We start from the raw sequence: 25,640 nt of genomic DNA, 5'->3' as shown, positions 1-25,640 counted from the left end.
TTTAGCGGCATCCCTGGCCTCTACCCACTAGATGCCAGTAGACATACCCCTCTCCCCCTTCTAGGCTTCACAAAAAATGTCTCCAGGCATCGTCAAATGTCTGCTGGAGGCAAAATCAACTGCGTTTGAGAAGCGTTGATGTGGATTGTCTCTTTATTCCTCACAGTATCCCACAAGGTACATATTGTAACTTCATTCCACATAATGCAGATCAGGAAACTGGGCCTCTAGGGAATTGAGTGACTTGTCCTTGGTCATGGCACCGGTATGTGGCAGAGCTGGGTTTCAGAGTACCGTACAAACTGTCTCCCCATCTGTCCCATTTGCTACCTCTGGAGCTCAGGTCCCTTCTGCATCTGGTTTTTGTTTTTGTTTTTTTTTAATCCAACTATGTTAACCTTTCATTTGGAATGTCACGGTTTTGTCCCCTCCTTCCTATTTCCCATGCTGTTGCCTTAGCTCAGATTTCCCACCTAGATTATAATAACTAGGCTTTTAGTTTCTCTCTCAGATTTCAGCCTCTTCATTTTTCAATCTTTCACATTGCTGATAGAACTTTCTCAAACATATTATTACATAACTGCCCTACGGAAAAACCTTCTGTGCCTCCCACATTGCCCACAGCAGGGTTCTCAAAAGGTGGTCCCAAACCAGCCCCATAGGTATCTCTAGGAAACTTGTTAGAATGCAAATTCTTGGGCAAGCTGAGGGCTAGGCAGCAATGATTCTCCAGGCAGCCTTGCTAAGTAATTGATCAAACATTCAAGAAGTATTAATTTCATACCCGGTCTGTGCAAGACACTGGGCAATGATTCGACTATGGAATGGAGATTTTTTTCCTTCCAAATTTGGACTTGCAAGACTCTGTATCTGTAGGTCTGGGGGGTGAGTCTCAGCATCCCTATTTTTAGAAAGCTCCCAGACGATTCTGATGTGTAGTGGGTTGATCATGACTGTCCTAATGCTGGCTATACAAAAATGAGAGAAATCTCTTCCCTCCCATAACCTATGTGGTAGGAGACACGTAAACAAACGCTAATGCCGCCATCATAAATAACAAGAGCTTGCTTCCCCTCTTTTGGGCTTTCTTTGGCTTTTGATTTCACTTTTGGCTTTTGATTCCACTTCACATTTCCTTTAACTTGAAAGTATGTGCACAACAACGTAAGGCAAAATTTTGTTCAGATGATTTCATTTATTCACCTAATCTCTGGCGTTCCAAGGTTAATCTATTGTTCAGGGTCTCAAATTTCCAGCAGTAACCTCAAATTAGGGGTTACCTATTACACAGCCCTAAAGTATCTTTGAGGGTTCTAGTCCCCTTGCGGCTACCCCCTCATCAGGCGTCCGTGGTTGATCACAGGTCTCTTCATTATCCTCTAAGGTGGCTTCGAGACCTTGAACCACCACGGGTAGGGGCGGAGCAGGCTCACTTCTCCCCGCCAGGGCGGCGCAGCGAGAGCCTTCACCCGCGCTGAGGTCAGAGGGCGCCCGAGTGGAGCCCGAATGGGGAAGTCCTCCGGGGGCGGCGCACCTGCCGCTGCTGGCGGGAAATCGAAACTCAAGCTGTTGAAACCGCTGCCCCTGCCCTTTCGAATCTCATCTCGAGACTCCCGAGCCGTCCCAGCCCGCGTCCCCGCCGCAGCGGCGGCCGGGCACCCGCGGACTCAGAGCTATGTTCACCCGCACTCGGGTGGTGGGCTCCGGGCTCGGCGCCCCCCCCGCCCCCCGCCCGGCCCGGGACCCCCCCGGGCGGCCTCGGGAGCCGGGCCAGCTGCAAGGTCCCAGACCGGGTTCGCAGGCGACCGCCCAGAGCCCTTCGCAGGAGAGCCCACGGCTCGCCGGCCAGCGGTGGTAAGTACTTAACAACCTGGCTTGGGGGCGGGAGCCCAGACCTCAGACAGACTCGCGAGCACTTTCTTGATCATCGGAGTTTGAAACCACGGGGGCCCAGTAACGGGGTTTCTGAGAGAGTGCAGGCTCGTTTGCCTACCCAAAAGCTTTCAGGAATTACTACCTTATAAATTGAGTGTGCCAGTCTGCGGTTCTTTGCTAAATAACAGCTCTCGTTCCTTTCAAGAACATTGCTTCCCCGATTCTCGTGACTGGCTACAGGATTGAAAAGACGTGTGGAGAACTCGCCTGAGCTTCCTACGAACTTTACAGGTGTCTCCAGAACTCATACTCTTTAGCATGAATTATTGTTTTCCTTCCTGGTTTAAACCATCAATGCCCTTAAGTGGTGTCTCCGCGTCAGCTGCCAGGGCAAGGGCGGAGAGGGAATGTGTTATGGGGTAGATGCTCCAATTGCTGGCTCTGGGAGCACGCTTGCATCTCAACCAAGTTCCCAGATAAATGACCTCTTAGGACCAGAGGAGTGGGACCGGGTGAGGTCGAGAGTGGCCGCAGTGTTTCCTGTCATATAGGTAACCTTGATCTTGGTCTTTGGTTCAGAGTCTACAGTTGGTACCCTGAAAACGTTTGTTACGCCGCGTCAGTGATCCTCGCTTTCCTCCCAATGGAAGGAGCTTCTTTAACAGGATAGTATGGCTACACAGGGCTCCGGAAGTGCTGCTTCTGTGCATTGGAATCCTCTGCATAGTTTCATTTTCAGTTCCCCCCTTTCCATCAACTTGTAGTCGCACAAAAGGCCTGCTGGTTGCCAAGGAACAGTGTATCACCATATGACCCGTAAACAGTAACTTTTCTTTCATCCCTTAACTTTGAAAGAAGTCATGTGTACTGGGCTTTCGATATTATTCCACTTAGGGTTGCCCTTAGATGGGGTGGGTGACCCAGGTGGTTGCAGTTAGAGATTGCCGCATTTGTCACCTTTGCGGAATGAGAGGTGTCTTGCTACGATAGAGGTTCATTAAATTCAAGTAATCTCAGTAAGCTGTAGCATTTAATGTAGCAGAGGTCATGGGCATACAGTCTCAGGTTGATGATGAACGCCCTTTCCATGCCTTTTTGTTGTTAAAGAGCATCTAGTTAGACACAATCATTTATCTGCAAGCTCATATCATCTCATAAATATTAGCATTTGCATCTATCTGTTTTTTCTTTTCTTTTTTTTTTTTTTGGCTGTCAACATCCCCAGAATCTTGCTGGACCAAACTGCTCGGAAAGGGACGGTTTTCTAGTTCATTGTCCAGGCCTCAATACCTGAAGACCTCACTGCATACTATTTTGTGATTTTTAAGATTTGCCGATAGACCATTAGAGAGTACATGGGAGAGTTGGCTTTCCCAGAGCTCTTTTATTTATTTTTAAAAAATGTGAACCGGTCGCAATAAGTAGAGCGTTATAAGAGTCATTCCCTTTTAGGTGTTCAGTAGAGGAGATCCTGTTTGGACCACTCCGAATTCTTACATCTCCATTAGTCACTTCTATTGTTTACGCTCACTTATATCCTTTAATGGAACTGGAAAACCAAGGAAAATGGTTGAATGGTAAATAATATCTTAGTAAAATGCACACACAAACCCTAAAAGAGGGCTTTATTCTTTTTTTTTTTTTTTTGAGCAGAATTATAGCATTTTCTGGTGGGAAGTAGAGAAAAAGGAAGGATGAAGTGATTAATAAGCTTCATTTGTTAATTCTCAATATGCGCTTATTTACATGACAAAGGATTGGGATTTAACCTTGTATTGTGCACATCTTTCCATTAATTCCTTAGGGAAGTGCCAGTGAGGGCACAGGAGCATGGGCTTTGATGCCAGACTCCATGTTCTCATTCTGCCATTACTTGCTCTCTGAACTTCAGCAAGGTGCTCAAGTACTTTATGCCTCAGTTTCCTCATTACTTAAAGTGAGATAATACCAACCTCTGAGGGCTTCTTTATTTGTGTGTAGGTGTATGCATAAAACAGAACTTCATGCCTGGCAGGAAGGAAATGTCCAGTAAATGTGGGATGCTGACAACCTTAAATTCATTTAACAGATGTTAATTGATCAAGTACTGTGCCGTCACCCTGAAGCGGAGTATTTGTACATTGTAAAAACACACTGGTTCAAAACACCTACTTCCATGTGGAGATGTTAAGGCGATCTCTTAATATTTTAAATGACCCCTGAGAACCTCCAAATAGACTCTAAGCCAAGGCTGTGTTCTTGACTATGTTTGGATTTAAATAATTATAAGTGCTAATTCATGTTGGCTTTCCCAATTATTTTTAGTTGGCGATTTTTATCTTGTCCCTAGGTATCATAAGCAATTTACACAGATTTAAAGAGAAGAAAGGCTTATATATACTTCGAATCCAAAGTAACAATTTACCTTCACTGTCCCTTTCAATATTTTGCTTTTGTAAAAAAATTTTTTTAAATGTTTGTTTATTTTTGAGAGAGAGTGAGAGAGCACTAGCAGGGGAGGGTCAGAGAGAGAGAGAGAGAGAGAGAGAGAGAGAGAGGGAGACACAGAATCCAAAGCAGTCTCCAGGCTCTGAGTGTCAGCCCAGAGCCTGACATGGGGCTCGAACCCACAGACTACAAGATCATGACCGGGGCTAAAGTTGATGCTTAACCAACTGAGCCACCCAGGCGCCCCAATATTTTGCTTTTTTGTAAATATCTCCCACTCACTTATATAATTTCTAGATAAGTATATGATTAAAGCATGGGTTTAATCTTATATATGAAGAAGGAGATTTTTCACCTGACTTTACCCAATTCTGGGCAATAGACTCTTGCTTGTGATAGCAACACAGGGTTCCCTCAATTCAGGTACTTGTCTATAATCATACCCGGAAATAGTCCTTTAGCTTGATGCCATTTAAAGTAAATAAAAAGATATTCTGAAAATGAACCTATAATGTGGAATTTTGCTATACAATTTACTTTAACATCAGGTGAACTGAATTTGTATATAAATTAACATATTTGTGGCCTACTTTATGCTGAGAACTGAAGAGAGTTAAAGATAAGCAATAAAATAACACATGTAACAGTTAATATGTGAAAGTGTGTTATGTATATGAACTCAGTCCTCACAACAATCCTGTAAGAAGAGAGGATATCTAGCTCTGGATATTTAATTACGAATTCAGGGACAAGTAACTACTCAACAAGAGATAAGCCCTTATATGGCTTATAGTCTAATTGATGGGGTACACAGTTATTAGATAATTATAGGAATAACAGTATATGCACTATAAAGGAAAGCCAGGGTCTGAGTTCGTCTTGGGAGCAGGAGAAGCGTTACCAAGAAGTGATGTTTGTGCTGCAGTCTACAGGCTGGTTAGGAGGCGTGTGGTTTTTTTTTCTGACATCAAACACATTATTCCAGCACCAACCAGCTTCAGTTCAGTTCAGTTCTGACACTACCCAGAGTTAGTGCAGACCCCACAGGTTAGAGCTCAGTTTCACAAAACTGCCCCTGTTTCAGACACCAGCCACAAATGGGGTCCCCAAACTACCCACACTTCTGCCTGGCTGACTACAGATGTGGGGGTTTCCATGACCTCTCTTCCCCTAGTTTTCTAGAACGAATCAGAGAAATCATGGAAACTGTTGTACTTACGATTACAGTTTTATTATTAAGGATACAATTCAGGAACAACCAAATGGGACAGATGTAAGGGTAAGGTAGGAGGGCGGGGCATTGCACAGAACTTCCATGCCCTGTTTAGGTGGGCCACCCTCTCCGCACTTGGATGTGTTCACCATTCTGGGAGCTCCTCAGTCCTTATTCAAGAATTTTTATTTAGCTCCATTACACAGGCATAGTCGATTAAATCATCCTCTAATCTCATGGTTGGTTTTCCTGGCAAATCACTCCTATCCTGAAGCATTCTGGGGTCCTCTCGTTAGCATATAATCAACACTCTTATCACGTGGAATCCCAAGGATTTTTGGAGATCTGTGCCGGGAACCAGGGTTAAGGTCTAAGTATTTATCTTTTATTATACCACAGGAGTTTATGTGGCCCCTATGACAGCCAGGGAAACTTTCTGTTCAGATGTCCTTCAAAAGAACTTACTGTGGGGAGCATAGTCAACTGTTAGCCCCAGCTGCCACCATCCATTATGCCCTTTGTTCTGAGAGCACTCTTATTCTGCACCCTTCCAGCCAGTGTCCGAACTTTCCAGGGTACTCATGTAAGCGTGTTCCTGGCCTATGTGGGACTTCTCTATTGGGCAGCTTTTGCCAGAAGACTCCCCACTGAACTCTCCAAGATTTTCTCAGGACTATACAGCAGTCGGAGGCTCTTCCCGCTCAATCCCCGCCTCCCCTGTCTCCTTTCATAGGTATCAGACCTGCTCATGTTCTTGAGGCTTTCACTGCCTACCTGTGTGCATTCCACTTTGGTCCTACCTAAGCGTTTTCCTCCAAAACATCTTGCATGTCTAATCCTGTCCTGATGTCTTCGAATTGGAGGACCGAAGCTGACACAGCCTCTCAGATACACCACAGCCCTGATTACTAACTGCTTAGACTCGATGCTGTTGAAGTGCTATATGAGTATACTAGGGAAACTCACTCCTTTTTCTTATTTCCTCCCTTTGCAGTTCTAGTTCCCTCATTTCCTCACTCAAAACTTCAATACTTTTCCCAGTTTGCTGTGCTCCAGGGAAGGAAATAAACCTGGTAACTCATACCCTTTGTCCTTTTCCCTTTGTCCTCAAAGTCTCAAGGAACAGTGAAGGGAAATAAAGGATGGCTTGATAAGACCACTTATTAATGGCCACTTCCCAATTTTTCTCTCTTTTCTCCTTAAAGAACACTGTGAAACATTAGTATTAAGCATTTTATAGATATAGGATGGGGTATAAAGTGGAATATATGATCATATAGTCATTAAGTTATAGCGTTCAATTTTTATGAGCATCACTATTGGAATAATTGTTGAGTATATTCTGAATCCTGAAATATAATGTCTTAGGTCTAAGACACATCATCAAAAACTTATGTTCTTGACTCACCTCACTTGATTCTGAACTGGCTACATAAAATAGTCTTAAATTAAGTACAAGTTTTTACAAACTTATAAGAACTGCTTTCACTATTTCTTCTTCACCGCAATGCCCCAAATTTCTCTTCTGAATCCTCATATGACTCTGAGAAAGTAAGCTTTCGTTTATAGATGTTAAATGGCATGAAAGCATCAGGTTATTATTCCTCCCTGGGGATGGAGAGCTCCAGGCCCTTTTAGTGCTATGAAATAATAGTACATGGGAAGAGAAAAATCTATGATTGATTCCGATGAGTAATCTTCTTGACGGCTCAATATAGATGGCTATTCATTAGAGGACTATAGCTCAATATAGATGGCTATTCATTAGAGGACTATAACTCAATCTTCAGGCAAGGCTCATAAGCATTCAGAAAGTTTGTAAAACAACAGTGTTTAACTCTTAATGATAATTATATGGCTCAATGAGCTTGTTAGGTGTCTCAATGATTACTATATTCTACTAGCAAACTAATCAGGAGAACTCTGCCTATCTGACTTATTTTTGAAATGAGCTGTATGGCAAAGCATTCCAATACTGTGGTAGCTTAAAGTAAATTACTTGTGACCTAGAATAGTCAAAGTGGGCACCCCGAGAGAATAAAACCGAAATAACAATCAATAGCTTGAACTCTTATGTCTTGAACTCTTAACCATGTGCTAGACCTTGCACTATGCATGTCCTATAATTGCTTTTTCTTGATACAGTAAACACTTTGCCACTTTACAGTTGAGGAAACTGAGTCTTTGGAGATTAAATGATGTCCTGGAGTCTCATGGCTTTTTTTTTTTTTTTTTTAGTAAAAGAAGCAGCACTCAAACCTGAGTCTATCTACCTAAGTCTAGATCCTGAATATGATACAGAGCTGGAGGAAGGAGTGGGAGCGCAGCTAGCTAAGCTTCCATCAGTTGTCATATTTTCACATCAAGAAAATAGAAATTCTGTAGGCTAAAGGGAGTGGCATTGTACAAACGATAATGTGACCTTTATGTACAGCTTTAAAATTATTTGGACAAAGAAGTCGTTTGCAAGAATGAAGTTTCTGTGGGGGTTCTCTTGTCTCTGCTGCTTTTCTTAAATGGCAGCTTGGTGGGCTTGCATTAAAATAATTCTCTTACTGTTTCTGTTTATGAGCAACCTAAACAGCATCCTGCCTTCCAGTGATCTTTCAGACTTCTGACCAAAGGCTAGTGTATGCAATGCATCTGACGTTCATGATCTGGTACAGGTGTGGGTATGTAGGAGTTTATATATAACTGAAGAATCTTCACAAAACAACTCTCACCTTTCTTCTATGTGATGAACACTGACCTTTTCTACACTCATTTGTTAAAAATAAACCCATTAAATTGGTTTCATGACCCATTAGTGAGTTACCTGTATAGTGTAAAAAGCATGGTTCTGTGCATGGCAGAAGAGATTGCTGGAGTGGATGGAAAGGAAAGACAGTCTGGTTTGCTTAGATCCACTTTCTCTTCCTGTTTAGACAGGAGGATCGAAATTATGGTTGTGTTTAGAAGGAATTTCCAACTTTTCTGCACTGGATTTCACCCCTCGGTATGGAATACATTTGGCAGTCCGCCAAGTCTTGGGGCGCAATCACTTTTGCTCAAATACAATATCAAAAATGAGTGGGCATTTCTCAAAAAGTCTTTGACAGCTGAAACAGTGAAACAATAAATCAACAGGATGATGAAAGCCTGAAAATACATAATACCTGCAATAATCAGTAGACGCATAGCAGAAATGAGAAAAAAGAAACTTAGTTCAATTACACAGTAAGGTTACTTAACTCAAAGTCAGTAGAATGCTGTAAGGTTATACATATTGTTAAGGTTAATTGCGTCTATTCAGAATCTATTTGAATCTGAAACAAAAGCTTAACAGGAAAAAAAAAATCATCAAAGATGAAGACTGCTTTTGAAGGGTCTGTTCTGTATCAGAGAATCAGCTAATGACGATCTTCCTTTGTTCTGTACTGTTCATAATTTCCCCCCCAAATATGAAACTTAAAAGGCAGTCCATTAAAATCCGATAGAAAAACTAAAGACGTTTATCATCATTAAAACTCAAGGGCTAGTATTGCCCAGTGTATATTTTACTGGTGCACCAGAGAGTGGAAATCCTATGCCACCTAATCTTGTAATCAAATCTGAGCCCCTGCTTGAAGTCTTAATTTTAAACATTTCCTCATTGAAAAATTCTTTTTTTTTTTTGGAATGTTTCCCCTGATTGTAAAAATAAAGTTATATCTGCTTATTATAAGAACTCAAACATTACAAAAATAATATACAAAGTGAAAGTTCCCTGCAATTCTAATCCTTAGAAATAAACACTTCAAATGGTTTGGTATGATGACATTTTAATTAATTAATTAATTAATTAATTTTAATGTTTATTTTTGAGAGAGAGAGCGCATGAGTGGGGGAGGAACAGAGAGAGGAGACACAGAATCTGAAGCAGGCTCCAGGCTCTGAGCTGTCAGCACAGAGCCTGGTGCGGGGCTTGAACCCATGGACCGTGAGATCATGACCTGAGCCGAAGTCAGATGCTTAACCAATTGAGCCACCCAGGTGCCCCAAGACATATTTATTTTTAAAGTGTAGGCTGTGCTTTTTGACTCTTTAGGCCAAGTAGAAAGTCTTAGAGCCATTATGCCTTCTGATTTCTATTGCCAATAGAAGGTGACAGGCAGGAGAAGATATGTTCTCTTTCTAATCTTTATTTTAAAATGTGATTGCCCGCTAACTTACAGGCAGATTCTATTCTCACATTGATTTATTATTTAGTTGTTCAAGGAAACAGTCCTTGTTCTAACAATGGAATCTTGGATAATATCTTTTATGTAGTACTCTTCCCCCACGTTTCACCTATCTAATCATGAGGAAGTCATCAATGTTTCACATTCAGATTGTGAGGCATTCTATAAATTCTATTAGACAGTTTACCTGGTGTATTAGGGTTCTCTAGAGAAACAGAACTAACAGATTACATATATGTACTATATATTATATAGATTATCATTATAAATATATAATATTTATTACATATATAATATGTATTTTATATGCAATATACTTATATATTATATGTTTGTATTAAGAGATTATTATTTCATATATATAAAGAAATTTATTATAAAGTTATAAGGTATTGGCTCACATAATTATGAAGGCTGAGAGGTCCCACGATCTGTCATCTGCAAGTTGGAGACCCAGGAAAGCCACTGTGTAGTTGGAAGTTGTAAAACCGAGAGCCATGGTGTACATTCCCCTCTAAGTGTGAAGGCCTGGGAACCAGGAGTACCAAGGGCAGGAGATCAATGTCTCAGCTCAGCAGTCAGGTTGAGATTGGTTTCCACCTTCCTCTGCCTTCCTTGTTCTGTTGAGGCCCTCAAGGGACTGGATGATGCCCCCCCCTCCCCCCACCCCAAGAGGAAGGGCCATCTGCTTTACTCAGACCATGGATTCAGATGCTTACATTTTTCAGAAACACCCTCATGGACAACCCAGAAATAACGTTTAGCCAGACACGGGGGTATCCTGTTGCCAGGTCAAGTTGACACACAAAGTTAACCATCACACCTGGACTCTTCAGAATTGTTAGTCATGAAAGGAAGAAAAAGTCAAGGAAACAGCCCTGGATTATAGGAGTCTATAGAGACTTGTCAAATAACAGGCGTGTGTAATCCATGATTGGATCCAGGGTGTGGTGGGGGTAGGGAAGAATACTTAAAAAATTGGAACAGTTTAGGGGCACCTGGGTGGCTCAGTCGGTTAAGTGGCCGACTTTGGCTCGGGTCATGATCTCGCGGTCCGTGAGTTCGAGCCCTGCGTCGGGCTCTGTGCTGACAGCTCAGAGCCTGGAGCCTGTTTCAGATTCTGTGTCTCCCTCTCTCTGACCCTCCCCCATTCATGCTCTGTCTCTCTCTGTCTCAAAAATAAATAAACGTTAAAAGTTAAAAAAAAAAATTGGAACAGTTTAGAAATTTGTACAGAGACTACATAGTAATATTAATTTCCTTGGGTGTGATAGTTTTTAATGTGTAAGTAGGGGAATGTCTTTGTTCTTGAGAGACACAGGTTAAAGTATTCAGGGTTATGCATTAATGACTCTGCAGCTTGCTTTTATATGGTTCAGAAAAAATAAACATGAAGGGAGTGAAAGAAATATGGCCAAATGTGAGCAATTGGTAAATATAGGTAAATAATACATGGGTTTTCATTTTACTAATATTTAAATATTGCTTATAGGCTTAAAATTTAAGATACAAAAATAATTTCAGGTAATATTCTAAAGTTTGTTATGCCTCTCTCTTTTTTCCTTTATTCTTTTGGAATCTGGATAAATTAAAAGGAAGTTTGTCATGGAGCTGTATACTTAAGATTTGTGCAGTTTGCCTAAAAATATTATATCTCAATAAATAATTTAGCAAAAAACCTGGGCTCAGAACCATGCTGTCTTTTACAGAAGACTATATACTAATCTTTAACGAGAGATTTATCAACACTACTTTGTTTCATGTAGTGGTTCTTATGACTCCTAAGACATGGATGAAAGGAAAGAATCAGGAACTAGGATATAGATGTGAGTGGCAAATGCCAGAACCAGGAGGTAAAAAGATAGAAAAACTAACTCACATACATTGTTGAAGAAGATGGGGCAAAGAAATGGAATCGCAGCATATGATTCAGGGCTAGGTTTTATTACATATGGTAAAAGAGGTGTCATATTACACATAGGTTATATGTAATTATTATATTACAATTACATATAATACAATATCTCCAATTAGGTGCCTTGAGCAGAGATGGCTTTGTCTATTTGTTTCTCGCCTATGAGAGAGGTCTGAAGGTAGCTAGCCTACGGGTGATGTAGTACAAATACCAGGAAGCCATAATAGAACATATATTTTCTAGCATTGTCCTAAGTACTTTATGTCTGTACTCTAAGAAGTAGGTAGTGGTTAGCCCCATTTCACAGGTGAAAAAAATAGAAAAACTTAGTAATTTGCCCAAAGTTGTAGTTAGAACGTAACGGAATTAGGGTTTAAAGCCAGGCAGTTTGGCAATAGATTACCACTAATGTGGAGGTTTTATAGTCCCAGAGCACCAGATTGCTTTTGTCTTTCTGTTCTGCCATTTTTAAAAATGTTTATCTATTTTGAGAGAGAGAGAGAGAGAGAGAGAGAGAGAGAGAGAGAGAGAGGGAGAGAACGCACATGCACACGTGAGGGAAGGGCAGAAAGAGAGGGAGAGAATCTCAAACAGGTCTGCACTGTCCGTGCAGAGCCCGACACTGGGCTGGAACTCCCAAACCGTGAGATCATGACCTGAGCCAAAATCAAGAGTTGGATGCTTAATTGACTGAGCCACTCAGGTGCCCCTCAGTTCTACCATTTCTTTTCTTTTTTTTTCATTTATTTTGATAGAGATAATAGAGAGCAAGTGGGGGAGGGGCAGAGAGCGAGGGAGACAGAATCCCAAACGGGCTCCGTGCTGATGTGGGGCTCAAACTCAGGAACCGTGAGATCATGACTGGAGCTGAAGTCAAGAGTCAGATGCTTAACTAGTTGAGCCACCCAGGTGCCCCATTTCTGCCATTTCTGATGCATATCTTCCATAGTCAAGTTGCCTCATCGACCAAGATACCTGTCTGAGCACCAGCTACCACTTCAGCCTTCCAGGTAGGAGAAAGCAACAAAAAAGCTTTTCCTGCCTGTTTCCATTTAAAGGAGCTTTCCTAGAAACCTTTCTCAATAGCTTCCCCTTACATTTCAGGTTTCCCAAACTTAATAGCATGGTCACACCTAACTATAAAAAAGGTTGTGGACTGTAGTCTTTTAATTGGGTACTTTGTGAAGCTAAATACTACAAAGGTGCCATTTAATAAGAAGGAGGTGAAAAATCAATGGTTGGGTAGGGCCAGCATCTCTCCTAGTTTAAGAATTGAGGAGAGTCAGGCACCAGAACAGAAATTAATCATTTGATCATACTGTTTCTGGGATTTTGGAAATGCAAATGAGATAGCTAAGGAAGAAAAATTTAAATGTCCACATTCCTGTTCAAAGTATTGATTTTTGAGGACTATTGTTTATTTATTGTTTTAGAGTTTTGTTCTGGTTAATATTCTTTTTTTTTATTTATTTTATTTTTTTTTAATTTTTTTAACGTTTTATTTATTTTTGAGACAGGGAGAGACAGAGCATGAACAGGGGAGGGTCAGACAGAGGGAGATGCAGAATCTGAAACAGGCTTCAGGCTCTGAGCTGTCAGCACAGAGCCCGATGCGGGGCTCGAACTCACGGACTGTGAGATCATGACCTGAGCCGAAGTCAGCCGCTTAACCAACTGAGCCACCCAGGCGCCCCACGTTCTGGTTAATATTCTGTGCAAAGCTGTATTTTTATGCTTTGTACATGGTGCAGTATTGTTTAAAACTGTGAACAATTGAAACACCTGACATAGTTGAGTGGCTACATTATGATGCATCCATGTTGTGAAATACTATGTAGCCATCTAACATTAAGCTTGTTACATGAATAGTTGGGAAAGCACCTACAAGTGAAAGTAAGACATAAAATTGGACTTAAAATATGTTTGCAATGGTGTAATAATATGTACAGAATATAGATTGGACTGAAATTCACTCAAATGAAACTAATTATAATCTCTGAGGCGTGGGATTATGAGTGCCTTTTAAATACTTAAAAATATATTTTGTGATTTTCTTCTATAAGCATATGTCTTTCAAAATCAGAAATAAAAGATGAATTTTGTTTTTAAATGTTTTATGCAGAGATTTAGATAAAAATCCCTCATGCCTTGCATTTATCTCTGACCCAGGAGTCTCGTGGCTTTTGCCAGTATCTATGAAACAGTAACATGGCTAAGGTTAGCTTGTTAGGTTAAGCAAGTAGTTTGCAAGTAGGCTCAAATCAAGTCCCAGATCCAACATCTCTATGTTCTGAAAATATGAATTCAATTTCATACATTTTGCAAGTATACCTAACAGTTGGTCCCCATCTCCACTCCCATCATTAGTTTTTGGCCTCTTAAAGATGGTGAGTCTCAATGATACTATGTTTCATATATATTCTTTGTATCTTTAGAGTGAATCCTTCTTGCTTTTCTCAAAGCTCTTATCATTTATGTCTGTATATGTGTTTTAAGTGATGAAATGTGACATGTTTCAGGTCTACCCTGTATGGTTGTGCAGGTTGGTGACTACACAAACTTGCCTGGCGAAGATAGTAATTTGGAGCTGAAATACATACCAAACCATGCACCCTAGTGTAGGGTTACCTCTACCTGAAAGAAGGAGCACTTTTCTCTCATTTGCATAAATTTACCATATCCCACTAAACCATGAGCCTACATAGGAATGCTGGGATGGAAGGTGTGTGTGTGTGTGTGTGTGTGTGTGTGTGTGTGTGTGTGTACACCTTTTCGACTTTCCATAAAGTTATTCTATGCACAAAGGTGCTGATGACCTGTGGTCTCTTGCATATCTTTTCCCTCTGGGTGTCTGTTCTGCCCTCTGGGTATCTATTCAATTGTCCACCAGAAGCTGTGAGTTCAAGAACTAACTTGCTTCACATCAGCTTCTTGGATGTGTAGACAATGTTTTGGGCTCTGCAGATTTTGAGGTCAAAGAATTCATGAGCCCTTCCTCACTGGAGTTGTGGAGTACTGGATCAGGGTTGGTGTAACAGGTGTAGTGGTTAAGTATGATTTACTCAGCCGGGTCTTGTTATTTTTTGTTTTTCTTGGGAATATGGTCTGTTTATTAAACTTTTGGAAACCTGAATGCTTCAAGTTTTGACACATGTTGGCTAAAAACAGTAAGCTTCAGATGCCTATATTGAAGGTCATATAACAAAAACCAATATGGAAAGCCATAGCAAGAAAATCCAGTGCCTTTGATTAACCAAAAATCTTTTTTTTCAAGTCCATGCAAGGTTAAGGTTTTCTTGAACTGAGAAAACCTCAAACTAGTTTTTTGAAGAATGGTAGACTTTACATGTCTCCTTTACTGCTTGAAAAGATCTGTTTGTTACTTAATCTTCTGTTTCTGAATTTTTGCTCCTATGTTTCTTTTTCAGTCAAACCAGTGTTGTTCCTAATTAGAAATTTAAATTACATCTGCTGCAGTTTGTACACACCAGGGGATATATTTATGTAATACTTTTAGCCAGCCAAGATATTTTTCATAACTTCAGCATAACATTTTCATAGGGCACTTATTGATGAGATGTTATAAAAATTGTGCAAGAATGGACACGAGAGAAGCAATTGTGTAGCTCAGGAGAGACCTTGCAAGAAAACCATTTCTTAAATATATTTTTCTTCTCTCTCTTTTTTTTGTATGGTGCAAGAACACATTTTCTCTTTGTCTTCTGCTCTTCTTTATATGTTCTCCCTCAGTATGTCTCCTGGATGTGTGCTGTTGGAAAGTGAAAATAATCTTACAAATTGCGAGATTTCATTAAATTTCAATGAGGTAATTAAGGAAACTCATTTTCAAAGATATACATTTACTTCAGTGGCTTGAATGTTGCTTAATCGGGAAATGCCCAGAATACTAAATATAGGTAGGTTGGGCTTGTCTGGATCAGCATCTTTGAGAGTCAGGCTGTTGAAAGGGAAGACATGCAGGTTAACACAGCAGAGGCCCTTGCTGTGGGTGGAAATTAATTGGCTGAAAACATGAATAAGTTATACTTGTTATTCATGTCAAGAAACAGGGAGGAGAGAAGGGACAGATATTTGTATCTACCAAGGCATTACTCTCTGCCACATGATAATAAAAAAACCTAAAAAGCAGATCCTTAGAAGTAGGCTCCTCTTTCCATAGCAAGTCAGAGGACTAGAAGCCCAAATACTTGCCATGCTTTCTTCTGAATATTATGTTTCAGATTTGGCAATTTCAGCCGAGAAAATGTTACTAAGAAGGTTACTAAGGAATTCTGTAACATGAAACATTTATTACTGGGACCTCTCCTTGAGCCTGGGGTTATGTTAAAAGGCTTTCAAGTTAAAAGGCTTTGAATTTAGGGTTGGATAATTCTTTCCCTCTTTTCATGGCCCCACACTGTAGGCTACACAAATTGCAATAGATTGACCGCAGTTCTATTCCTAAAACTAAAGATGCTACTGTGATGTTATCAGACTTGAACATATTCAGATTAGATATTGTGGAATAAGATCTTTTACCTATAGAATGATTTTTCTTTTCAGATCTTTAACGAAATTTAAATTTTGGGCATAAGGGAGGCCCGTGGGACTTGGAAAATTCTCTGTGAAGCTGCTCTTGGTAAAGCCCTAGCAAAGGAACCCTTCTTTGGCCATTTCAAGACCCTGTCTTTTAAACCTCAGCTGGCTATACTTCTCATTTCTTTCCCTCTGTGACTGTCCCCCACCTTGAATTTCTACTTAATGTCCTCTTACTTTGACACTTGTTTGCATATTCTTGTGGTTTGCTCCACAGGCTTCAGAAATTGTTCCTAACTAAAATATAAGCTCCATTAAAGTGGTTGGTCTGCTTTTTCATATCTCCCTTCATTCTTCATAAACCCCTTAATGTGAGTCCATAAATAGGTGCTCAGTAAAGTAGGTTACTTTGGAAGTCTACCAAGAGGCTGGAAATGAGTGACGATCATATCTTCTACTCTCTGTGTCAAGCTGAAGGGTTAGCTGCAAACACCCAACTAATCTAAAACAAAAGTCCTGCATTTGAGTCTGAGTACCAATGCTTAATTAACCTTGTGACCTTTGGTGTGTATCTGTATCTATATCTTTATCAATGATTTAATCCCTGAATTCCCATCAGTCTAAATGTTCAAATATAACTTGATTGATCTACAGCAGTGGTTCTCATAGTGTGGTCCCTAGATCAAGAACATCAACATTGGGACACCTGGGTGGCTCAGTCGGTTAAGCGTCCGACTTCGGCCCAGGTCATGATCTCGTGGTCCATGAGTTCGAGCCCTGTGTCCGGCTCTGTGCTGACAGCTCAGAGCCTGGAACCTGCTTCAGATTCTGTGTCTCCCTCTCTCTATGACCCTCCCCCATTCGTGTTCTGTCTCTCTCTGTCTCAAAAATAAATAGATGTTAAAAAAAAAAAAAAAAAAAGCACATCAACATTACCTGGGAACTTTAAAAATGCCAGTTCTCACCCCTCGCCCCTGCCCCCAGACCTACTGAATCAGGAACTCTGCGCTTTAACTGACCCTCCAGGTGATTCCGATGCGTGCTAAAGTTTGAGAACTGCTGATCAGTGTAAAATCCCTGGGATGGCGAGAAGCTCTGTGCCGCGATGTTGAGTAGGGTCAAATCCCTGGGATGGCGAGAAGCTCTGTGCCACGATGTTGCTAGACTTGAAGGATTGTGCAATCATGTCACGGCGAGCATTTAAACCCAGTACCTTGCGTTTCCTCTTTAAGTACAATGGCTCACCATTGCATCATATTCAAGTGTGCAGCCATTACCCACAGAATTGCAGCTCCCAAGCTCCTATGAATTGAGGAGTGGAAAATCTTTCTTAGGGTGAACAAAGAATATGCAATGGACAAGGGATTAATTTTCAGTAGCAGCCTCCTCATTTTGTATTCATAACGTTGTATGCATGTGAGGCTACAAATGCAACGTCTGCTGATATATGTTAGGTAATTGGGCATCTTGCAGCCCCATTTGCATGCAAAGGTGATTGTACACTTCCCATTTACAAGTCTAAAATTAAAGCCCAGTTTGAAGCAGGCTGAAGTCTCACTGCTAGGAAAATAACAAGATAAGGAAGAAATGACTTCTGTTAATCAGCACTTTTGGCCTCTACTGTTCAATCTTTGCTAATTTGTCCTTTGAAATTGTACATTCTGTGTTGAAGAGAGAGAAGTCTAAGAGTATCTGGGGCTTTTAAAAAAAACAACCTTCACTTACAAGCTGATTATTCATAGCATTCCCCTTAAAATTGTACCCACACATATGCTGCAGTCTGTTGCTCTGTGAGGTATTGGTGCTCTTGTGGGGCCACATCCATCATCTCAAAGAAGAGCCTCTCTCCCCCTGCCAAACAGATTTACAGACTGGGTCTGTGGCATCATTTCATTTCAGTTCAGCCCACAGTCATCAAGCAGGTACCCTGTGCCAGGCATTGTGCCAGAGGCTGGGTGTGTACAGATCAGTCCAGTTCCAGCCCTCAAAAGCTCACAGTATTTTAACAGCCTCCTGGAATCTCAGTGTTGTGTATATTTGGTTAAATGCCATCTTCCCAGATCCGCACCCCATGAATTAAAATGCTTCAAGGATGCTGCTCTGAGCTCCTGATTCTGTTCTATCTGTGTCCCCAGGGGAATAGGAGACCTAGTAGATCCATGCCTAGGAGAGTCAAAGCCTGGAAGCACAAGATGTGGCCACGTGGCCACTCAGATGGGTCATGAAGAGAAGGTGGCTGCGTTGCAAGTGGCATGTATTTCCAGTTTGTAGGAACAAAGAATGCATGAATGTTTTCTGTACTCCCAATGTGGGTCATGATGGAAGAGAATGCCCGGCCAAAGCCATCTCAAAGGGACTTGCCCCTGAGTGCCACCTGGAGGAACGGTGGATCCCTACAAAGACAGTTTACTAGAGCGAACTGTGAAGCAGTCCCTTGTCGGTCTTGATCAGTTGCTTTATATTTCCATATTTGGCCATGTGTACTTGTTTTACTTGACAACTAGATTGTCACCTCCCAGAGAACAGAGCTGGGTCTTAAGAAGATTATCTTCCACAGTACCTATTTGATGGTGATGATCATAAATACAGTATATTAGCAGCAAGAATGTCTGGAAGTTATAGGTATTAGTTTCTCATGATAATCAATTTTTTTCCTCTTTATTCCAGCACAGGCGCATATACCTTGATAACACCAAATGAAAACCGAAGAAATCAGATACAAAGGAGTATGTATATTCATTCATTTAACATTCAGAATGCTTCTCATCTTATAGAGTAGGATTGATTTACTTTGGTTTATAGTTTTATTTTCTGATACGTATAGACTCACCAAATCTTACAGAGTTCTTTCTTTTTTTAACTTTAGCAGCTTTAATTATAGCTTTTAAAATTATTCTATTGTTAATCCTTCTAAATTAGTTTCTCTATGTTAATAGCAGAACTCATAGCACAATGGCAAATCTCAGATTTCTGTTGGACTTAAACAATTTCACATCTACTGCCAATAAATTATCTAGTTCCCATGAAATTGGGTTGACTGCAGATATTTTTACAGGACTATGAATACTTGCAGAGCAGATGAATTATATATGAAACAGATCATGACATAATTTGTCCCTTTCTTGATCTGTCCTGTCCCATCCCTTCTTAATGGAATTTTTCTTTAACCTCTGTGCTCCCATAATTTTGTAAGTATCAGAGTCTGCCCTCAGCTGTTTTTATTTGAGAGCGTCCATTTCCTTGTTCTAGATTACAACCTCTTTGAGGGCAGGGACTACACTTTACTCATTTTTGTCCTCCTTGTACCTAGTGGGTACATAGCCTATTTGAAGTTGTACCATAAAATAAATGCTGCCATTTAAATTACAGCATTATAACTTAGAGGTAGATGGAGAACTCAAGTTCAACCAGTTCACAAAGAAGTTATGAGGCCTGTTCAATTCAAGCTGTGGGGCTAGCACTGACATTCTGTGCTCTCGTGTATTAGATCTTTTTTTTTTAATTTAAAATAATTTTTTTTAATGTTTGTTTATTTTTGAGAGAGAGAGAGAGAGTGTGTGTGTGTGTGTGTGTGAGTAGGGTAGGGACAGAAAGAGAAGGAGACACAGAATCTAAAGCAGGATCCAGGCTCTGAGCAGTCAGCACAAGAGGCCAACACGGGGAACAAACCCACAGGCCGTGAGATCGTGACCTGAGCCGAAGTCAGACGCTTAACCGACTGAGCCATCCAGGTGTCCCTCTCCTTTATTAGATCTTGATAGGAAATTTAATATTGTGACTAAGAATGGACATACAGGCACAACAGGGAAGCAGGTGTCTAAATTAGAGACTTGACTCTCCACCAGACATGTTGCACCCTGGGTGGTACACCTGCATCAATGCAGAGTATGACGGTCACAGCTATGCAGACAGAGACTGTGGGTATTGCCAGCAACTGAACCAGCGACCCAACTGAGTCCCAAAGGTTCTCGCATTTTACGAGCTTGTGATTTAAATACTTTCCAGGAATTTATGCCTTAGTGTGGTCTGGATTTGGGGTATGTTTCAGAAGGTTCCCCCCCCCCCCCTAATTAAAAATACTACATATGGACGTTTGAAACAATGGGGTCTAAGGTGGGGGAGATCTGGATGCGCACTGAAGAACAGAATTAGTATCTCGGGCGCCCCCTGCTGTCATGCAGAGTGTGTATTTGGGCAGTGAGCACTGCTCCACCTAGAGGAGGCTTTCCTGGCTGGTGGTATGGAGTGCAAGGGGCTGGAGCCCTCACCCCTAGTTGCGGTAAGCTTGGGGGACGTTCGAAACACAGTGCTGTGGGCATCAGAATTCTCTGGGGCTTTGCTTACTGTGTGCAAAGAGTTCTTACTGACATACGAATATTCTAGTTTTATACACACTCTCTATAGAAAATTCAAAAAGCTAATTGGATCTAGGGTTTTAAGAATGCCAGAATGAGAGGAAAAACAAAACTCCTTTATTTTAGTAAGAGGTCAGGATTTTCCAGATTTGGACTTTCAGTTCATACTCTTGGAGAGAGAGAGAGAGAGCCTCAGGGGTGGGCGCAGCATCGCCCCAAAGGGTGCCTTCCTTTCCTGGCTATTTTGTGCACTCATGCTTGCATGGAGTTAATTGCCCTCTGATGCTTGTTTCTTGTGCTATCAACGGAACTGTTTTCTTTTCACATTCTAATAATTGATGATTTGACATTTCTCACCTGGCTTAGTTGCTGAGAAAGAGCTGGAAAATCTTGAGAAGTGGAAAGAACAACAGCGAGCGAAGCCTGTTACCCTGGTCCCAAGGCGCTTAGGTAAGCCAGTAAACCAGGTGCCTGGATCTGGGGAGACAGGGCCACCCAGGGATCCTGTTAGCGCCTTGCCTGCATCTGTCTTTGAACGTGCGTTATTGGTTTGGGGGTCATTGTGCTGCTTGGAATACAATGCATTTAAACTTGAAACTCTTAGGTATGCAGGTATGTTGTTTTGGATCTTCTGCGAGAAGCAAATGTATGATGCCCCAGTTATGTGGGAATAAAGTGATGGCTTAATTGCTGAATAATTTAGAGTCTCTTAGAGGATCACTTCTGAAGAAAGTACCTGGGACGCTCCATATGCCTTTTCATAGCACTAGACAGGACGGGAGTAAAAGCTATCACAAGCATATTAATCCTGGCAGTATTGAATGCTAATGGGAAAAAAAAAAAAAACAGATGGAGATTCAATTCTAAAACGAAGATGAGAGTGAGCTGGGGACACGGTGGTGGGTATAAAGAGAACTTCACCTGTGTTTTCATTCTACAGATAGAGACCTTTGGGCCCCCAGAGCACATGCCAGTGTGATGAATTGTGTGGGCTGCCTGTGCCTGGTGTTTGAATCATTCAACAGGGATGCCACCTAATGGGAATCATTCACATCCTTTCTTCGCTTTTCCTTTCTCCAGCAGCAGCTGGGAACTGAAAAGACTGGATACACGGTTCCCACAGATTTCGTTAACAACAAATGCATTAGAGTCAGGGGCTACTTACTGTCACAATAGTTTTAGGAAAGTATTTTTTCCAGGACAAAGGTAAAAATAAGCTAATTCGGAAATGATTTAACGGGTGAACGTAATGGTATTATCACTATCATTCCATTGTATTTCATGAGCGCCTAGGAGGTAAAAAAGAAAATCCTAGAATATATGAAACTTTGAGATGAGTTTGGAACAAAGCCTTCACATTCTTAGACATCTGACTTTCATTATTTCTTTTTTAAAATGTTTTTATTTATTTTTGAGCGAGAGACAGAGCGAGCACATGCATGAGAGCATGAGTGGGGGAGGGGCGGGGGGGGCAGAGGATCTGAAGCAGGCGTTGTGCTAATAGCAGCAAGCCCCACGTGGGGCTTGAACTCACAAACTGTGAGATCGTGACCTGAGCTGAAGTCTGGATCTCAACTGAGCCACCTAAGAGCCCCTTTCTTTATTTGTTTTAACTCTCCACTCCTCCCCTATTCATCTACCCTTTAAACTATTGGAGTAGTTCCAGGAGATACTGACAGTGGCTGTAACATTAGATAATAGCTTCCATATTCCTCACTGTTTCTTTCCCTTTCCCCAGTTCCCCACAACAGAGACCGAAGGGCCACAACCGACTAGGCCTTATATATCTTTGGGGACTCAGAATAAATGTCTCTGTGGTGTGTTTATCAGTTCAATTACAAAAACTACAGTGGATGCAAATTGTTTTAATGCATCTTCTGTGCGAATGAATCTTTCAGAGAACTGACACTTTTAGTGACCAAAGCACCAGAGAATCATTTCAAAGGAATCTTTATAATACACATACCAAGCTTGCATAAACACCAAGAAATCCCTAAACGGCGATTCTTAGATGATTGGCAAGCTGCAAGGATTTCTGTCCCCGAATTATTTTAGGTTCAAGAGAGAATAGGCAAATAATCTCACTTCCATATTTTTCTCTTGAATACCTCAAGAAAGAAAACTAAGGGGTATGGATTGACAGTCACTAACTAAAATATTAGTAGTTTTAAAAACGTGGTTATACAGACTATGTAATTTTCTGGTGGCAAGACCCCTGAGGATATCCTACACTCTGCTACTAAAGAATGAGGCAGTAGGGTCAGGAGAAGACAAGACAAGCAAAGCAAAGCATCATCAGCCTGAGTAGGCTAAGGAATGGCCATCTTCAAGTAGGAGGAATGTTCTAGAGTATTTTTTATTTTAACATTTTATTTATTTTTGAGACAGGGAGAGACAGAGCATGAACAGGGGAGGGTCAGAGAGAGGGAGACACAGAATCCGAAACAGGCTCCAGGCTCTGAGCTGTCAGCACACAGCCCGACGTGGGGCTCGAACCCACGGACTGCGAGATCATGACCTGAGCCGAAGTCAGCCGCTTAACCGACTGAGCCACCCAGGTGCCCCTGTTCTAGAGTATTTAAGACCGGCACCATTTAGCATGTACCTTCAGGTGTAAATTCAGTCTAAGTGAAGACGTGACTACCCACATGACTGAAAACCTTTGTAGGATTCTCCTCTTCTTTTAGGCATATGGTACCATGCTCTGTCCAGAGCATGTTTCTCTTTTAAGAAATTCCCATCCTCTAATGTCTTGTTAAGAAAACTGTTTATATCCTCATTTCCAGGGGCACGAAAATGTTAAAGAAACTCATGGCGTAGACTTATCATGTATTAATTAGTCTCTGATGGCTGACATTTCAGCTTAATATTCATGTTTCACTTTTGTGACTTTTTTCCCTGTAGGTGGAAGCCAATCAGAAGCTGAAGTCAGGCAGAAACAACAACTCCAACTGATGCAATCGAAATACCAACAAAAGGTCAGAATCCATCTCTTTTAGTTCAGTTTTGGCAAGGAATTTGAGTACTGGCACTTTCAGTCGCCATGAAATAATACATTTACCAAAAGCATAAAACCTTGAAACCGATTACAAAAGGAAACTCTCAAAATCAAAGAAGTCAGGAAGTAAATGAAGAGACGACTCTCTAGACTTCTTATCCAAGCTGTACATCAGTCAGCAGGACCCTTCACAAAGGGATTTATTTTTTATAGTTCAACCCCTGCCACGTTTGGAAGGTTTTGCACCAAGAACATGGGTTTGCACAAAAGTAGTACAGAAAAGATTGAAGATGCCAGTGACTTTTTAAAAATAATGAGGCATATGAGTTTTATAATAAGGAAATATCATCTGCTGTCTCTCCTCCCCAACCTGGGTGGGTGGGGTGGGAGGACAGAGAGACAGAGACCAAGGAAGAACCATGAGAGAAATGTCACGGACAGGAGATGCAGCCTGACAATTCTCTGTGATCTTAGTAGTGGGAAATGCCAGCCTATCATCATGGCGAGGTAGAACACAAACAATACTGTAATTTGTCTCTCATCATAATTTCGTGTTCCAGAGGTTCAGACTGAAAAATAGTAACTGTTTTTTGTCCTCTGTAATTTCAATACAATTTAGCTAAAGAGAGAAGAATCTGTAAGAATCAAGAAGCAAGTGGAAGAGGCCAGAATACAACAGATGAAGGCAGTTCAGAGACAGAAGGTAAGATAGTGGAACGGATGGTGAGCTACCACTGACCTAAGGCTCCCTGTGTGTGCCAGGCTGTCTTCTGCACACCGCCCGTATGCAAATTCGTTCAATTCTTGAAACAGCCTTACGAGTATAGATTATTCTTATTACTTGCATTTACAAATGAGGAAACCGACACAGAGAGGGTAGGTAACTTGCTCAAGGGTTCACGGCCAGTAGATAGGAGAAGTAGGATTCAAATACAGGCAGACTGGCCTCAGCGCTAGGTTTTTGTTTTGTTTTGTTTTGTTTTTCCTGTGTTTGTTTAGTTCTTTTGAGAGAGAAGGAGAGTGGGAGACAGAGGGAGAGGGAGATGGTGAATCCCAAGCAGGCTCTGTGCTCTCGGTGCAGAGCCCGATGCACAAGCACAGCTCAAACGCAGGGAACTGTGACATCGTGACTTGAGCCGAAATCACGAGTTGGATGCTTAACCGACTGAGCCGCCCAGGTGCCCCTCAGAGCTGGAGTTCTTAGTGACCACACAATCTCACCTCCCAGGCAAGTGATCAAGTAGTGGCTGTGTATTTGACCAGAAGGCAAAGCGGTTAGTAACACCAGCAATTCATGGTGCACTGCCTTTTCCAGGGTGAGTGTTAGATAGGTGAACATGCCTCTCTTACGGTGCAGGAAAAAGTGTTTTTTTGCATTTGCATTTGCATTTGCATTTGCATTTGCATTTGCATTTCAGTATTAGTGACGTGATAAAGCTCACAGTGATGTGTTTAGTTTTGATAACTCTTTCCAGAGCTTGGCAAAAAATATCTCTTAAAACATGCTTTTCTGCTACAGAAGAAGGAAGAATGTAGTGTTGTTCTACCCCCACCCTTCTTCCTCCTCCCATTCCCACAAGGTCCTAAGCTGTAGTAGGTTTTAAGTATTGGAGGTATGGGGGCGAGGGGTTGGCTCATGATACTGACCACCAAGTATGGCACCTGCTGCAAATATAAGTCATGGAAACACACTTCCTATTCTTGCTGTCCTCCTGCCTGTCTGGCTCTGCAGCTCTTTCTCCCTCCCTCCTTCCCTTTCGTTTTTTCTTTTCAAGATTGAGGGTTGGTCAAAATTTAAGCCTGGTTACCAAGCAATGGATATTTTTACCAGTCACAGTTAATGAAGCCGAAAGGTGATGGCCTGTAAAACACATGAGAGTGTATGAGCCTTACCTGCCGTTTACCTGGCTGGTGAGCAGACTGTCTTTCTTTATAAGGTGTCTTGTTATGTTGTATGATCTCGGGCAGCTCTCTGCCATGCCTCTACACTAAGCCCCACCTCCTCTTCTTCCCTCACGGCTCCGGGAACATCTGTCAAGTGCAGAGATGTGGGCTCTAGGGTAGAGAGAAGACTGGACGTCTGCATGCGGAACTGTAATGAGATGCTGGAGGTGTAAGACAA

At 41.5% G+C, this 25,640-nt stretch overlaps 1 protein-coding gene across 3 annotated transcripts in view; it reads left to right on the top strand.

The window, feature by feature from the left end:
- The first annotated feature begins 1,549 nt into the window (after positions 1-1,549).
- EPSTI1 (epithelial stromal interaction 1) overlaps positions 1,550-25,640 on the top strand; it is a 98,505-nt gene continuing 74,414 nt past the window's right edge. For 2 of the 3 annotated variants that reach the window (XM_078433295.2, XM_078433292.2), the window contains exons 1-5: positions 1,551-1,854; positions 18,833-18,891; positions 20,887-20,970; positions 23,425-23,498; positions 24,138-24,221. In XM_078433295.2, coding sequence (XP_078289421.2) covers positions 1,676-1,854; positions 18,833-18,891; positions 20,887-20,970; positions 23,425-23,498; positions 24,138-24,221 — 480 coding nt within the window. In that variant the 5' untranslated portion in view covers positions 1,551-1,675. Of the gene's footprint in view, positions 1,855-18,832; positions 18,892-20,886; positions 20,971-23,424; positions 23,499-24,137; positions 24,222-25,640 lie in introns of all 3 variants that reach the window. The other variant, XM_060634214.3, reaches the window with a different exon arrangement.

Source organism: Panthera onca, chromosome A1 (genome assembly GCF_046562875.1).
Source record: "Panthera onca isolate mPanOnc1 chromosome A1, mPanOnc1 haplotype 2, whole genome shotgun sequence".
Lineage (NCBI taxonomy): Eukaryota > Metazoa > Chordata > Mammalia > Carnivora > Felidae > Panthera > Panthera onca.
The sequence above is the reverse complement of the archived record's forward strand: the minus strand, read 5'-3'. Positions and strand labels throughout refer to the sequence as shown.